Genomic DNA, 18,028 nt, shown 5'->3' with positions numbered 1-18,028 from the left:
TTTTTGGTTGATGTCATTGCATGCTGAATTGGCCTTGACACGAATTGGCCTTGACACAGGCAGTGTGCCCATTCACCTCACCTTTCCCCTAATTGGTCTGGACTGAATAGACAAAGAGTTAAGAAAACACTGTATTATGCACCCCATTCAGAATCCCATTATCAACCCACTGATTCTGTATTTCCTTGTCCCTGGCTTAACCTATGCAAGTTGTGTAATACAGCAAGCAAAAGCTCTAGGGAAACCATTTACAAAATGGAATACAAAGCAGACGGTGACATGCCCCTTGGGCGCTCATTAGCATGTCACTACCCAGAAACCTTCAATTCTAAGTTGTTTACAAAATGGGACCTCTCCTTTGAAGTTTGCACTGAGCCAACACATGAGACTTCCTGCAGTGTTTTTTTTCTTCTGTTTCATGTACAGCCCTGGAGAAAACAGAGCTGGTGAAATAGTAATTGTGTCAGGAAGCTTTTGTGGCTAGGAAAATTAGAAATGGTACTGTAGTTTTTTTTTTTTTTAATATATATATATATTTCTGTTGCCAATTGAAGTTAAAATTTAGTTGCAGTAACTTCTCTACATGTCTAGGGAGATTGATGTCGAGGGCTTCAGATTTAGCTTGATTTATTTTAAATCCCGAAATGTTCGAGAATCTGTCTAATAAATCCAGCAGGTTTGGCAAGAAAGTGAGGGGCTTTGAGATAATTAGTAGGATGTCATCTGCGCACAGGGCCGCTTTATGTGATTGAGAATATGCGTTTAACCCTGAGATGTCCGGGTTTCCTCTAATTTGCGCCACCAGTGGTTCTATGCATAGAGCGAACAGAAGAGGGGATAATGAGCATCCCTGTTACTGTAGTTTTTTTTTATATAAAGTGTGGGACATGATAATAGTGTTAGAGACTGAAATGGTTTTTCGATCTTAAAAAAAAAAATCAGCAATACATAGAAAAAGAGAAATACTAAAGGCTGTGTTCATGGATAAATTCTCACTGTTAAGTGCAACTCTAAAATATAAAGCGTTACACTTATACTATGAAATATACCTCAATTTGTTTACAAAATATTTATTTTCTTGGAGCACCAATTTGGTACAGCACCCTAAAAGGGCAGGAGTTAAAGGATAATTCTGCATTATGGTTTTCACGTGGATTGGAACACATGGCGAGAGGACGACTTCTGCAATCTCTCCCAATACCCCCGAGTGTAACCCTTTTCCCCTATCACAGCACCCAGAGCAACATACTATTATGATGCAGTAATGATCCAAAAACATCACTATTACCACCCAGCCTCTGAAATCTCTATAGAAGATTTCATTGTTTTGCTGCAGAAAATGTGGTTTCTGGATGTGACTGTGACTATGATGTTTGGTAGACTGATGGGGTATGGCACAAGGAGTATAGAACAGTCTTTAGAATCTGTTATATTTTTACAATATTATTACCAGGCAATGTTCATAAGATGCCAAGAAAGACATATCATTTGATATATTAAAAAAAAAAAAAAAAAAAAAAAAAATCTGCAAAGCTTTCTGCACAATGCATCCTGATCTTCCAAAACCAATTATGTGAACACAAACCAGATGCATATTTCATCATTGCAGAATTTTTAATTTTCCTTTCTGAGGTCCATCTGTGAGAGGAGAGAACAACATGTTAAAGCAAAAGTGCTGAAATAGACATGAGCAGGAAGGTACTGCTACAGTAGATGCTAGGGAATATATTTCTTGCTAATTATTAAATAGTTTCCCCTGAAATCCAATGTCCCATCGGTGAATGTATGTAGCTGCTGCTGTCTGTTACCGCGCTAATGACATCATCCTGTTACATCATGAACGTTGCTCTATTAAAGTGAAAACAATTGTGATAATAAGTGCTGTTGACATTCAGTATTGATTCACATAAGAAAATATATGAGGTATTCTTATTAGAAAATATCCAAGTATTAAACTAAAATGTGGACAGACTGCTCAATCCCTTGTGCCAATAATATTGTTCGTAATAACTTTGGTGCATCCTTAATGTACTTAGAGTGAAAGTTATAGGGACTTTAGAAAATATCCAACACCACTGAATCCCTAACACACACAGTACGACCTTGTTTTTGTAGGGACTGCAGTCTCTCTCTCTGTCCTGGATTAATTTACTACAGTAGTGGTATCTTTCTTAATGTGTGTCGGAAGCTTCCTAAACATTTAGATTCTTCTGTAATTAGGACACATTCTTGTAAACATCAGCGTCTCCAAACAGTTCTTATCGCAACGCATTATTAAAATAATTACTGCATAGCTTGTGCTTACATACCATGACACAGAAAACAAAACAGATTGCTTTCCCAGGCTCTCCAAACATCTTCTATTAATTCACTCTACTGCGATCACCATAACTCTTCCGTGAGTTTTGTTATAAATACTTATATCCTTCCAGTATTGTTTATCTGCTGATCTGCAATTAGACAGTGAGTTGAAAATAAATGTGAATAAATCACTTGATGAACACTTTGTAAAGAGTTTTGTAATGGATTTTATGTTTTGAATTCTTACATTTTATTTTGCTCTTGTTGGCTGGCATACTTTAAATAAAAAAAACTTAGATTTTTTTTCCCCCCATGAGTTTTATATTGCAGAAAACTAGATATGTCACAAGTCCATGAGCTGGAGTTCACTGCCAAAATGTTCCTGTGATTTTAAGAAATACGGTAGTTTCATGGATCAATATTTGCGGAAAAATCTAAATCTTGAAAATACCGCACGATACCTTTTTAAATGTAATAACTCTGCAATTTGCAGCAATAAGTATCTCTCTGGTACTAAATAAATCGGTGAATGGACAACTAAACGGAGCTGGAACAGGTTTCCTTACGTCTGTGTTTGCCACAAAGCAATACAAATGTGTAGCTGAAATGTGTTCCTGAAAATGCAGTGCAACCACCTTTTGTAATCACAAAGGAAAGATCAAACACTCAATTGTACATATGCACTATGCCAGGGGTCAACAACGCGGTGCCAATCCTTTTATGGTTACCCGCAACTGGCTGGCCAACCGGTTCATAACATGGCTTAGATTGCGTACCCAGGTTCGTTTTGGCGACGGGTTGAGGGAGCGTGACACACCCCTCCTTGTCATTCGCCACCTACAATCGCTTGACCCACTTTCCAATCACTGTTTTCAAACATGAATATAATGAAATCAAAGAACAGATCTCGACTTACTGATACCCATCTTGACTATTGTTTACGAACAGGAGTACCTCCCTACTCTCCCCCCTTGGAAACATTGGCCGATGACATGCAGTGCCAACGATCACACAAACGAACGTTGCACGCGAGTGTGGACGTCGGACAGAATCATGGACTGACTTGTCAAAGAATTCAATAACGTTTACGTGTTTTGTGTATTATTTGGTATGCATATATTTATTTGCCCTGAAAAAAGGGCATGCCTTTGGGCACAAGAAGGTTGGGGACTCCTGCACTAAACCAATGCAACTACGCCCTTTACTGCCAGAAATGTCTGCAATGCATTGCTTTTTGTTTGCAACCTGGAGCCAGCAATACATTACCTTTTACTTTTATTTTTTTTTAAATTAAAGTGGTTAAGCAAGGAATTTGAGCGCATATAGTTAGCGGAGTCGCAGAATGCACTTTGCAAAATGTCACCATTTAAGATATGCTCAGCAAGGTGGAGAGGACTATATTGTGCATAAACAAACATGTTCAATGTAGCTCATGTTTTCAGAAAGAAGGTGACAGATGGTGTGTATCATAAGACAAGCAGCCTCTTTTAAGAATGAAGCAAATCAACCGAACTAGGCGTAGTATACTACATGAGAATCATACGCACTGTGTGCTTGGATCTCAGCCACTATGGAATTTCCAACTGGGAGGAAAGGAAAAAATGATTCATACAGTTCCCATAGTTCCAAGGAGCAAGCAGTACGGTTTGTTTGAAATAATGTGCAACTGTCACTAGAGCGGAGAGTTACAAGAACCACACATAGCATACACAGCTATGTTTTCAGCGGGATGACACGTTAGCCCCCTCTGTGGGAAGTACTTTTTTTCCCCCCAAGAATCATGGAATGCTTTATTCAGCCAAACAGGGCTTACTGTGTAACTATAAAACTGAGAAGATGAAGTATTTAAAATGATGCTTACAATAAATTGTAATGTTAAATACACTTAAAATACTGAAATATCATTAAACGTCAAATAGATAATAACAGTGTGAACATGTTATAAACATTTTTAACATTTGGATGCTTTATTTTATTACTTCTGTTTAACCATTAGTTTTAGTGTGAAGAAGTGTACTTATCTGCAGGAGTAGACGGTCTGTGATACCCTGAGTGGTCTTTCACAGACTGGATGGATGTGGCCAATAGGCTGCAAGACTTCAATCCCTGATATGTGGTTTGATAGTACTGTATGACATTTTTTGCATTATAAAGAAAAATGCTTGAAGGAATATGGTCTCTGTAGTATTATATGGCTGCATCAGCAAAATAAATGACGAAGCCATACAAAATGTTCTACTGGTACCTCTCATGTGATAACACCATTGTGCTAAACAGTATTGTTTTTTTATTTGTCAATACTATTGATTGTAAATGCAGTGCCATGAATTCTGATTGTAAAGGATGAGAACGAAGGGAAGAGATGGGGTCTTGTGGTAACTGGCTTTGAATTGAGGGAATCCATTCCAAATGATAGTGTTGGCTTCTTCTGAGCTTTGCCAAGTCCTAATACCTCTCTGTGCTTCTTACACCAAATATTAGATAGATTAGTAAAATATTTGTGGAAGCAAATCTTTGTAAAAGGCAACAGAGCTTTATAAGAAAACATATCAATTCTAATATTGACCAATACACCCTCATGATGGAGTTAACTTTCACTAAAACAGCATATAAAATATATTTTTAGGAGGAGGAAAAACTAAGTGTGTATAGCACTTACCTTTAATATGAGAGGTCCCAGTGGTAGCTCCTCATGGATTTGAACAAGGCATGTGTCTCCAGAACATTGACCTAAGGCTCCTTGTATCAATAACTCGCACTTATACTATCCTGCCATCTTCAGTACTGCATTCCTTAGTAGCAAATACAGTATCCTTACAAGAAAGTTTATAACACAGGAATAATATAATAAAACCAAGAGGTCCTTGTGGTACATTCAAGCTTCGCTCTGTTAGGGATCCCACATACCATTTCAACAGCATTGCGTCATTGTAATACACTCTCCTTGTCTATGACTTTATTCATAGTGAAAACCAATACAGGCAGTCCTCTGTTATCCGACACACTGCGTTACTCAAAATGGCATTGGATAGCGAAACGTTGTAAAGCGAAACACATTTTCCCATAGGAACACTGTTTAAATTAAAGGTTCCGTTCCTGAAGGCATTTTTAACACTAAAATACACCAAATATTTTATGCAGGCAATAAGATATGCAGCACACACATAGATTATATAGTGTATATACTAGTTACATAGTTACATAGTAGATGAGGTTGAAAAAAGACGTAGATCCATCAAGTTCAACCTATGCTACATTTAGACAACATTTACTTTTATCCTATATCTATACTTACTTATTGATCCAGAGGAAGGCAAACAAAAAACCCCAGTGTCATATCATCCAATGATATCTCATAAGGGGAAAAATAAATTCCTTCCTGACTCCAAGAATTGGCAATCGGATGAATCCCTGGATCAACATCCTTCCTATATATACAGGCATACCCCGGTTTAAGGACACTCACTTTAAGTACACTCACTTTAAGTACACTCGCGAGTAAGGACATATCGCCCAATAGGCAAACGGCAGCTCACGCATGCGCCTGTCAGCACGTCCTGAACAGCAATACCGCCTCCCTACCTGTACCGAAGCTGTGCGCGAGCGGGGAGACTATAGAGCCTGTTACAAATGTATTATTTACATCAGTTATGTACGTATATGACGATTACAGTACAGTACATGCATTGATAAGTGGAAAAAAGGTAGTGCTTCACTTTAAGTACATTTTCACTTTACATACATGCTCCGGTCCCATTACGTACGTTAATGCGGGTTATGCCTATATATATATATATATATATATATATATATATATATATATATATATATATATATATACACACACTTATTTGGTATATCCCTGTATACCTTTCCCATCTAAAAAGATGTCCAACCTTTTTTTGAACAAATCTATTGTATCTGCCATCACAGTCTCCATGGGTAATGAATTCCACATTTTAACTGCCCTTACTGTAAAGAACCCTTTCCTTTGTTGCTGGTGAAATTTCCTTTCCTCCCACCTTAAGGGATGGCCCGAGTCCTTTGTACTGCCAGTGGGATGAATAGTTCTTTTGAAAGGTCCTTGTATTGTCCCCGAATATATTTATATATAGTTATCATATCCACCCTTAGACGCCTCTTTTCTAATATAAATAAATCTAATTAGCTAGCCTCTCATAAGTCAGATTGTCCATCCCCTTTATTAATTTGGTGGCTCTTCTCTGCACTCTCTCTAGTTCCATAATGTCTTTTCTTAGGATTGGTGCCCAAAATTGTACTCCATATTCAAGGTGTGGTCATACTAATGCCTTGTAAAGGGGCATAATTATGTTTACTTCCCTTCCATCCATTGCCCGTTTGATGCAAGATAAGATCTTGTTTGCCTTTGCAGCTACTGCATGACATTGGGCACTATTGCTAAGCCTGCTGTCTACAAGCACTCCTAAATCCTTCTCCATCAAGGATTCCCCCAATATATCTCCATTTAATTTGTAAGTCGCCTTTTTATTCTTGCATCCCAAATGCATAACCTTAAATTTATCTGTATTAAACCTCATATGCCATTTATCTGCCCACGTTTCCAGTCTCTCCAAGTCCTTCTGAAGAGAAATTACATCCTGCTCTGATCCTTACACAATTTAGTATCATCAGCAAAGATGGAGACTTGGCTCTCGATCCCAGCCTCAAGGTCATTAATAAACAAGTTAAAAAGCAGGGGTCCCAGTACCGATCCCTGAGGTACTCCACTCGCGACTTTAGCCCAACCTGAAAAAGTTCCATTTATGACAACCCTTTGTTGTCTGTCCTTTAACCAGTTTTCAATCCAGGTGCATATATTATTACTGAGTCCAATTTTCTTTATTTTGTACACCAACCTCTTGTGTGAAACCGTATCAAAAGCCTTTGCAAAATCTAAGTAGACCACATCAACTGCATTACCCTGGTCTAAATTCCTACTTACCTCCTCAAAGAAACAAATAAGGTTAGTTTGGCATGATCTATCCTTCATAAATCCATGCTGACTATTACTAATCATTTTGTTTTCCATTAGGTATTCCTGAATATTATCCCGTATTAAACCCTCAAGTAGTTTCCCCACTATTAAAGTCAGGCTTACAGGTCTGTAATTTCCCGGTTGTGATCTAGCACCACATCTGCTTTACGCCAATCTTGTGGTACTGAGCCTGTGGAAATGGAGTCCTTGAATATTAAATATAATGGTTTGGCTATTACTGAGCTTAACTCAATGAGAACTCTTGGATGTATGCCATCGGGGCCAGGTGCCATATTTACTTAAATTTTTTCAAGTCGCTTATGAACTTCTTCCTCAGTTAACCAATTGTTCATTAATATGGAGGTTGTGGATTCCTCCTGCGGCACTACTATTGAACTTGATTTTATATATAATATAACATAATAAATAATATATTATATAGTTATATATAATATTATATAGTATAATATAATATTATATAGTATAATATAATATTATATATATATATATATACGCTCTTACGACGCTTTGCAACGTTATTTATGTGCATACACATAAACAACGTTGCAAAGCGTCGTAAGAGCGTTGGATAAACCGTTTTGGCGTTGTAAAAATGAACATAGGTATGCATTGCATAGCGTTGGATAAGCCATTCGTTGTAAAACGAAGACTGCCTGTAGGTACATCTTGTACAAGCCCCTCATTACATATTCTAGTCCTGTTTAGTTTAGGTGTATAATATGTCAAAGCTTGTTTTTACCTATCCTACTGTGTTATGAAAGGCAATTGCAAGGTCACATCAAATAATATATTTTGAGTGGCTTTTGTTGGCCTGTTAGAAATCAGGGCATATTAAGTCAGAGAAGTCTTCATATAACTCCTATTACTAAATATAGCCTGCTTTAGTGTTTTCATTTTTTTACAAAAATACATCTGGGAGGTCAGTGGATAATTGCTGCCGTAAAAGTCTGTTTCATAAAGTTGCAAACTCCCCTAAAGATACTCTCCACATACAACACGTATCTGTGTAAAAGTTGTTAAAGATGTCAGCTAGAAAGCACAGAGACTATAATTCTATAGCTATTGAGTTAAATTATGTCACAGAGGGCTCTTAAAGGGCAAATGCCTCTATGGACCAAAGTGTAATAATGCACTGACCTGTTTTAAGTGGTTACATCTGGGTGATCAGTGCCTTTTTTTTTTTTTAACCAAAATCTGACACATATTAGTATTGTATATAATTCTTTACATTTCGTTGTGTACATGGTGAGCAGAGACATAGGAGGGGATTGATTTCCTTTGACTGCTCCTATTGTGAGCGGTCACAGTGTGTTCTGTAAGTGCCTGTGCAGCCAAAGCACCCTCCTCCCCTTATCTTTATTGGCTCTCTGATAAGGACAGGGTGGGCTGAGCTACTCATAAAGAAAACACTTGCCCCAAAAACATGAAAGCAGCGAAACATTTGCAAGGAACATGGTTCGATGTGCTTACGGAAACCAATTAGACTGTTACATTCTTTACAAAAGGTTGTATTCTGTCCAGCTACTGATTGTTGTCGGTGTTACAGTTCCCGGCTCCGCAATCCCTGATGCGTCCCGTGAAGATTAATGGCAGCCACCTTCCCAAGCACCACATTTTTTTTGGGGGGGGGGGAGTTTCAGTTGCGGCATCGGTAACAGTAAGATTGGCTACATCTGTATGTTGATAGCAAAGGCGTTTGTAAACCATTTGATGAAGTCAAAGCCTGCACCTTTTTTATGCTTTTATGGTGTACATGTTTTCTTAGGTTTTTTGGAAGGAAAATAACAATTGTTCTTTTAACAGGAAATAATTCTTCTGTCGCCTTCTGATCAAGCACATATACTGTACATGCTATCTGAGGAAAGATTTGCAATAAATGAATAGAATAGAATATCTTGGTTTCCCTGGTTTATCTGAAAAAAATACTTGTTCAATAGATTGCATGTCTAATCATCGGGATATGACGGCCAATTTGTGTTCCATTCTGCTTTATACACAGTAAGTAATGCTACTTATTTCTTTTTCCAGGTGCTGCGTACTGCCAGTTTATGGATATGTTGTTCCCGGGCTGCATTAGCCTGAAGAAAGTCAAGTTTCAAGCAAAACTGGAGCATGAATACATTCACAATTTTAAACTGCTGCAAGCTTCATTTAAGAGAATGAATGTTGATAAGGTATGACGTGGCTAAAAATAAATACATGTTGGTGCTCTTCATGTTACTGTCTGCCCAGTTTTTGGGAGCACTGCTTTTTAACCATCGACTGACTATAGTACAGGGCAGAGGGACAAAATATGACCTACACCACCTCTTCAGATCCTGCTGGGAATAAATCTAAAGCATCCGTGCAGTCCTTTCCTAGCAATGAACATGATGTAAAGAGTAGAACTCTCCACTTCTGCTTAAGAGCAGAGAAATTGCAAATAGTGAGTTACATCGAATGACCCATCACGCACAGTATCTTTACTCTAACAGAGGCTGATCCATCATGCTCAGTATCTCGCCTCTTGTCTAGTAGCAGCTCTGGGGGTTTCTGGGGAGAGTAGAGAACAGAAATCTGTGGGACAAGTTCCTCCCTGTTATCTATTACCTTCTTCTAGAAAGCCTTTTGCAAATGAGAGATTGAAACCAAACTACATTGCTGTGTGTTTCTAGTGATTACAATTTCTGACCCCCACTACCATCCAAAGTGCGCCATAGCCTTCCATCCATAGCGCGCCATAGCCTTCCATCCATAGCGCGCCATAGTCTTCCATCCATAGCGCGCCATAGCCTTCCATCCATAGCGCGCCATAGCCTTCATTGAACAGTCATAGAGAAATGCCAATGTATGACAGACTGTACTGTTGGCTATTACTGTGGATTAAAGGACAAATGCATGCCTCAAAGTTTCGGCTTCTTAGAGTTACTGTACACAATATTTTCTCTAAAGCAGCAATGCCGGCTTCTTGTTTTCTATTTTTATTTTAAGAAGATTAGAACCGGGGGGGATACTCAAGAGCTGGACCGTGCAATTTAAAATTACAAGACCCCCTGGTTCCCTAGACACTTAGAGGTTTAGCTGCTGGTGTTTTCTTATCCTGGGAAACTAACCACAGGCCTATAAGAAGCCACAACTGATAACAATGTGGTTTCCTACTGGATGACTGCGGAAGTCATTTTTAAGAACCAAGACATAAACTGGAGCCTAAAACAGTAAGTATCTTATGAACCAAGGGTCCTCGTAGGTGAAAAGAACTCCGTTCAGCTCTGGGGAGGACGTAATTCTGGTTCAAATAGTATTCATAAATCAATTTCAATTCTGAGCGTGATTTGCTGCTTTATGTAGAAGTAGCAGATAGCATATCTATAATGATACTCTGTGCAACTCTTAAGTACAATTGGAATTGCTACTTCAAAGAATGCTAGACATATTAACCATGTTCCTACTGGAAAGATCTGGAATTAATTGCATTCTGCAACTGAATGACAACGTGTTTATTTGGTTTTGCAATGTTTCTTTGCTACAAAGTAATTATATTCTCCGAGAGATGCTTGCTATGCGTCTCTCAGCACTTTATATGTCACGTTATGCTTTGTTTGTGCCCAGATTTAGCTACTTGTTCATCAGCTGTGAGCGATCACATTCACTACGTATAACATAAACATGTACTGTATAGTGAGTGTGTAATAATGGTATGTGTTTTTGTAACTTTTAACCTTACTGGCCACAATAATGTTCTTGAACTTGAAAAATGATGGGCGTGCCATGGATGTGTCAGTGTGATCATTTATTATATAGCATCATTTGGTTGGGTTTTGGTAAAATGCATTCCTCATTGATTGATGTCCATATAATGTTACCAATTTTGGTAACTGAAGAGGAAAAATTAATCTTTTTAGGGGGGTAATGCAAGGCCAAAACTATTTTAGCATTATTCATTTTATAATGAGTCGCTTATATGACTTTCTTTACACTTTAGGTTATTCCAGTGGAAAAACTGGTGAAGGGGCGCTTCCAAGATAACTTGGATTTTATTCAGTGGTTCAAAAAGTTCTTTGATGCCAACTACGATGGCAAAGAGTACAACCCCATGGAAGCCCGGCAAGGACAGGATGCTCTTCCACCACCAGACCCTGGTGAACAAATCTTCAACCTACCGAAAAAGTCTCATCATGCCAATTCCCCCACAGCAGGTACGGTGCGATTCAAAAGCTATTGAGAACTTTCGCTCCAGCAGTCGGTCACTACACAAACATCTTCATGGAGTAATCTGTGTGTGCCGTTCTTGGTCAAAGGAGAGGCTTTAATATGTTTGGATTTCCTTCTTTTCTATATCTAAGAAAATATAGTTTGGATAAGAAAAATCCATCAAGGACCATTATATTTTCACTCTCTCTTTTTTTTTCTTTCTTTTTCTTCCATTCCTGTGTTATGATACTTGGTGGTTCTGAGCACTGTCGCTGTTGTATAAAACATGCAGGGTTTTTTTGTTGTTTGTTTTGTTTTTGGGGATCTGCTGTCAAAGGTAGGATACAGTATGCTTTTTAGTAATTGGGTCTAAAGAAGTGTATTCCCCTTGAATCCTTTGGGTGCCCCACCCACTCTAAGGGGCCCATGATGTAGTGGCTACGTCAAGGGATTTATGCTCTCTACTAGCCACAAAAGATTACATGTTTTTCCATCATTTTACCAGAGCAAAGTACTTTTTTGCTGTTTAAATCTGACAGCTTGGTGACAGACCTGAAAAAAAAATTATCCCTGCTTATAGTACATCTTCCAAAACTCAAGCTCCAGCCCTGTCCCACTGCCAAAATAAACTGCTAATTCTGGGTTCAGTTAGCTTTCCCAGCATGTCAAACATGAGATGGTCCGGGGGAAAAAGCAAACGTCTAAAAACGTCTACTTGGGTTTCTTGTGACAAATTAGGCATTAGGGCACTGTAATGGAACGTTAATCGTGCTCCCCACCGTCATTCTTTTAGTCTGAGGTCACAGCTCACAACAGAATCTCAAGTGAGGTGTTGACTCAAAAGTGTCACATTTTGTGCAAAATTAGTTTTTGAGATCTAATATATATATATATATATATATATATATATATATATATATATATATATATATATATATATATATTTGATAGAGTAGGGTTTTTTATTTTGAGGTGGAGAAGAAGAAAAAAAAACAAAGCGCTTGCATGCCCTTCTTCTGTGTTTAAATATAAGTCCGTGTAGCACAGTCACTTATGTGAATTGGAGCGTGTCCAGATATTTAAGTGCCTGTTAGACAACCGTGAATACATTTTTATACTTGAAGGATTGCTGACCATACCCAGGGAAAAGGGTGGGGCAATTCACTTTCTATGCTGGTTATGTATTGGCCACTAGCTTTCAGGATTTGTTGGTCAAATAATTTTGCTGTCAAAGTATTTTATCGATGAGTTCATAGATTATTTTTCACAGCCATTTACTTGCTGGAAATGTCTTTTTTTTTTTTTTATCCACTAGAAATACTTGTTTGGCAAAAGTTCTCTTATGTATTATTCCCAATTAAATCAGCCTTTTTTTAACACTAAATTACATTTTTCATAAAGCTTGCTAATAATGTTGTGTATTCGTCTTATTGCGTCATCTCAAGGCTGGTTGAGCAACGTGGGATCAATCTGAACAGCACTCCCAATGGTCTTTGCTGTCAACCAATGAGATCTATACAAAGGGAAAAAAGGGTTTTCAGTCATTTTGGTGTAAAGTGAGTGTCTTCCCAGAAGCCTTCTAATCCGTGCATGGTGAAAGCAGGCATGAAGTAATGGCATACAGTAATATAGGTAACAGAGACACCTACTGGTCAGTTTAATGAATTATAGTCGTGTGCATTATAAACAAATAGTATTGTTAATTCTTGACAACCAAAGGGGCCAGCTATGCAATTCACTGTTGGTCACTCTAGCAGTGAATGGGTTTAAACACCTATACTATTTCCATACCCATTTTAACCCTTTTGTTTGCTGGATGGACCTCACATTGAACAGATAAAACTATTCCTTGTTTTTTGGTAACTTTATACTTGGCTGTTTACCAATAAGGCCCAGATGAACAAAATGGTGTCAAGCTTTAGCTTTAGCACGCGTCGTCTCCCGTTCATATGAATGGGAGTAGGGCCCTTTTGTGGATCCGGCCCAAGATAGAATAGATACTGTAGTGCCGACGAGTATTCTAAAACAAATCTGGGGCAATCACCAACAAGACCCAGGTACATGCTGGGTACATGCTGCAACATTTCAGTGACATTTCTGCAGACAGACTAATGGCCCATCGGATTAACAGCGGGGGTCCCTGGCAGTCCCAATCAAACTGAATGAGACTGCCAGGGACCCCTGCGGTGTTAATCTGATGGGCCATTAGTCTCTGCAGAAATGTCACTGAAAGTTGCAGCATGTACCTGGATCTTGTTGGCGATAGCCCCAGATTTTTCAAGGCAAGTTTTAGAATACTCGTCGGCGCACCTGTATGTTGCTTTGTCTCATTCTATGAGATATGATTTATAATTCCACTTCCTGATGTGCGATTTATTCCCAGTATTCACTGCTGACAGTGTTTCTTCTGACTGATTATTTACAAATGTATGACTAAGGTCATTTAAAAGGAACAGAGGGGCAGGTTTGGTGAAACAAGTTGGAGAGGCACAGCTGGTTTTGTAGAGGGAGTTATAGTAAATATTTGGATGATTAGGGGAGTATTCTACAGCCGATGACAAACATTGTCACTAGACGCAAGTCTGAAACTGGATTGACTCACAGGTTGTGTATATATACATTATCATTTAAAAAAATATAATTGGTCACAGTCATAGGATAAATGGGCGTTATAAGGTTTGTCTTAAAGGTGGGGAGAGAGGATGCTTGGCGTAAACAGAGTGAGGGAGATCCACATGTAAAAAGGGCAGTGAGGCGAAAAAGGTTTAAGGGGAGAGAGAGCAGAAGGGGTGGAAAGGAGACAGTTTTGGGTAGAACACAGAGACAAGCATAGCGAAAGATCAGAGCTGATACAGTATGTGTGGAGGAGCAGTTGAGTGGAGGTAAGCAGGAAACTTTGTGGGTGACCTGAAACTTGATGGGAAGTCAGTAGAGGGATTTACAGAGGAGATGAGCAGAGACTTTTCACAAAGTGAAATTATTCTAGCGGCAAAAGTTTGGATAGATGGCAAAGGAGAAAGTTGTGAGACAGGGACAGGGAGGCCTGTTGGCAGTATGTTACAATAATCCCGATGGTAGAGGATAAGGGCATGCATTAGCGTTTTAGCAGTAGCGTCACAGGGGAAAGAGTGGACCTAAGCAATGGAACGGAGGAAGAAGCAACACGTTTTAGCCATGCCGTGAATGGAGAAGGAAAGAAGAGTCAAATGTCACTCCTTGGCAATGTGCTTTGGCGACCGGATAGATGGTAGAACCATTTACGGAGATGGAAAAGGGGGGATTGGGCCAGGTTTAGGGTGAAATATGAGGCGCTCAGTTTTAGCCATATTAAGATTAATGCGGTGGTGTGCCGTCCACGAGGATATAGCCAGGAGGCAATTGGCGACCTGGGACTGGATTGCAAGTGTGAGGATAGGGATGGATAGATAAATCTGCATATCATCTGCACAGAGATATCTAAGACCAAAAGAGTTGATGAGGTCACCAAGTGATAGTGTGTAGAGGGAGAAAAGGAGAGGTCCCAGGACAGAGCCGTGAGATACACCAACAAGACAGATCAACAGAAGACGAAGACATGTTTGCAACAGAGACTGAAAATGTGCGATGGGAGACATACTGTATGATGAGAACCAGAATAGAGTTTTGTTGCGGGTACCAAGGGGGTTTAGAATTAATAAGAAGAAGAGAGTGATAGCCGATGTCAAAGTCAGCAGAGAGATCTAGCAGAATTAGTAGGGAAAAATTACCATGCGATTTGGCTTCATATAGATCATTGACTACTTTAGTGAGCACAGTCTCTGTAAAGCGAGCCGTACGAAACCCAGATTGTAACAGGTCTAGGAGGGCATGGGAAGTAAGAGTTGATCATACGGGAGAACATGAGACATTCTAGCAGTTTGGAGACAAAAGGCAGGTGGAGGGTTTTGAGAATAGGTGGGACCACCACATGCTTAAAGGAGGAGGAGAAAGTGCCAGAGGACAGGGAGGAATTGTAGATATGGGGCCTAAGACAGGAGTAAGAGTTCTGATAATGTGTGAGGGGATAGGATCGAGAGAGTGTGTGGTAGAGGGACAAGAGAAAATCAGTCTAGAAACTTCCAACTCTGTAACAGGAGAAAAGGAGTCAAAAGTGGAAGAAGGAGATTTATGTAGAAGCAGAGAGGAGGGGGAAGGAACAGAAGGAGTCTCCTTGTGGATAGAATTCACCTTGCCTTTAAAGTAGTTGGCAAGGGCTTGAGGAGATGGGAAGTGGGAGTAGGTCAATACAGAGAAAAGACTGGGTGGATTGGATTTGTGAGTGTTGATTAGTGAGGAAAAATAGTGTTGTGTGGCCTTAGCGAGAGAAGGGTTAAAATAGGAGAGTGGATGAAAAATGGAGTTCAACATAAATGGTCCAGACTGACAATGTATCGAGCTGACATAACATATTTTATATGTATGTACTTCTTGAATATAGAAGGGACAGAATTCAGGATTAAAAAATGTGTTGTGAGTGTAGAAATAATTGCTTCCTGAAAGGGATGGCTTCCTTTTTCTTTTGCAAGCTCTATCTGTATCACTTGTTGCTTTATTCCCCTGGAAGCAGGTAGACAAAGTACATTTAGAACAAGAAATGTATTCTTTCTGAAGCACGGCACTAATTTCTTCCAATTCTGGAGCAGCACCTCCGGCACTGAATAGGTGATGTTTGCTAATGCGGCATAGGTCATACAACAAGCTGGGTGGTTGGTTAAGTCTATGGTCATTTGATTTCTGTCTTCCAGTGATGGGTGGTGATGTGCATGGTAGCAGCTGATTACTATTTCTCTTCTTCACTGCTCTTCTGGAAAGCAAGGATGTATAAATGACCTTCTGTTTTTCGAACACCACTTAGAAACCTGGATGACCCACAAAACTGTCCTGTATAATCTGACACTTTAGCACCAACTCAACGTAGCCAGGACCTACACAAAATGTCTATTCCATTATTTCCTGCAGAGGTCCACTTCCTAATCAGTTACATGTATAGGGTTCAGACAATCGGGCACGGCTGTCCCTGCTACAGAGAAATTATAGTTCTCATTTGTTCATCAACAATGACACATTTAGGTTATCTAGGGTAAAAAAAACATAACATTCAAGTTTTCATCTCTTATTTCTTTTGCAACTAACATGACTTTCCCTAAGGGAAAATGATTTTGGCTGATTTATATGATTCATTGTCAGGCCCCTCTAGGTTGATACACACTCATGTTATATGATAAAGGTCGCAGAAATTATTTGAACATGTACATCACATCTTTTACCTACATGTACAGAAAGTGAATTTGTGAAGACGGCGTGATGGGCTTCTCCCTCCCCTTAGGTACTCTGTGAGAATACGATGACTCACAGTGTCTGGAAAATGCCACTAGATTAAGGGATTGCTAAAAATAAGCACCTCCGACATGAAAGGGAAAAATAAGATTGGCAGAGTGAACTTCGTGTTTGGATCCGTGTGCTTTCATGCGACAAATATGCCATCTGAAATCTGTTTATAATATAATGATAGTTACTAGTTCTAGAAAAGTTAACCCTCTCTATCAAGCTCGTGACAACAGTGCTGTACACTTACCATACATGTGTTATGACCTTTGCCCAATAGGAATGTAAGGAAAGTGTATTTTATAATATTGCTTTGGCCTCTTTGTTGGTCTTGTTTATATTTCCTTTTTTTAATTCCCTTTCTGATAAAGTAGTGATATATATTTACTATCTGCATATTTGTACATACAAATTTACAGGAAAACAACGCTCTGCCGAAGAGCTTGCAATCTAATTTTGGTTTCGTATGTGTTGGGCGCAAAAGTGACTAACCAAAGATAACAAAGAGCTGGAAGTGGGTCTCTAACCAGGTTAACAACTTCAGGTTCCCTAATGGTCGATATAGCTGCGTTTAACATTTGGCGTCATTACAAGATAGGATCGGAGAGATATTATTTGCAATTGCAGCCATATTCACTAAAAATTGCATATTCATAAATGGGTTCTGATATGCAGCTTATCTGCTTCCATACAAATGTATTAACAGTGCCTTAAATAACACTAGTGCATAAGCGATAATTTTGCATTAATCAGCACTATAAATGCAATTGTATGGGGAGGGGGCAGAGCTCACACTTTCTTCCTCAGGATTATGCAATAGCATTCCTTACAAAACCGTATGGCAGAAACGTTTTTAACCTCTGTCTGAGGTTACCAATGCTTTGCAAAGAAATGCCAGTTACCAGAGGGGTTAACATGTAATATAAACACCATACAATACAGCACAAAACCCCTCAAATCCATATGTGCAAATATTAGTAGACCAAGCCGCCTTTTAGTCATGGGTTGGCTGTGACTAGCTGGCCATTTGGGCTTCCAAGGGGATTAATATATTTATGTTCTACAATCTTAATAGCATGTGTTTTTACCACCTACAGTATTCTAGGTTGGCTAGTCTTATTTTGCTTATGTCTATCATGGCCTTTATATACTGTACCTAAGCAGATTGGCTTTTCTCTGCTGCTTTTCCGCGGTCAC

At 39.1% G+C, this 18,028-nt stretch overlaps 1 protein-coding gene across 2 annotated transcripts in view; it reads left to right on the top strand.

Moving 5' to 3' along the window:
* Nucleotides 1-18,028, top strand: part of MAPRE2 (microtubule associated protein RP/EB family member 2) — a 208,768-nt gene that overhangs the window by 175,522 nt on the left and 15,218 nt on the right. For both annotated transcript variants that reach the window (XM_075584515.1, XM_075584507.1), the window contains 2 exons: nucleotides 9,347-9,492; nucleotides 11,280-11,493. In XM_075584515.1, coding sequence (XP_075440630.1) covers nucleotides 9,347-9,492; nucleotides 11,280-11,493 — 360 coding nt within the window. The remainder of the gene's footprint in view (nucleotides 1-9,346; nucleotides 9,493-11,279; nucleotides 11,494-18,028) is intronic.

The sequence above is a fragment of the Ascaphus truei genome, chromosome 2 (genome assembly GCF_040206685.1).
Source record: "Ascaphus truei isolate aAscTru1 chromosome 2, aAscTru1.hap1, whole genome shotgun sequence".
NCBI classification, from domain to species: Eukaryota; Metazoa; Chordata; class Amphibia; order Anura; family Ascaphidae; genus Ascaphus; species Ascaphus truei.
This window is presented reverse-complemented; position numbering and strand designations above follow the sequence as displayed.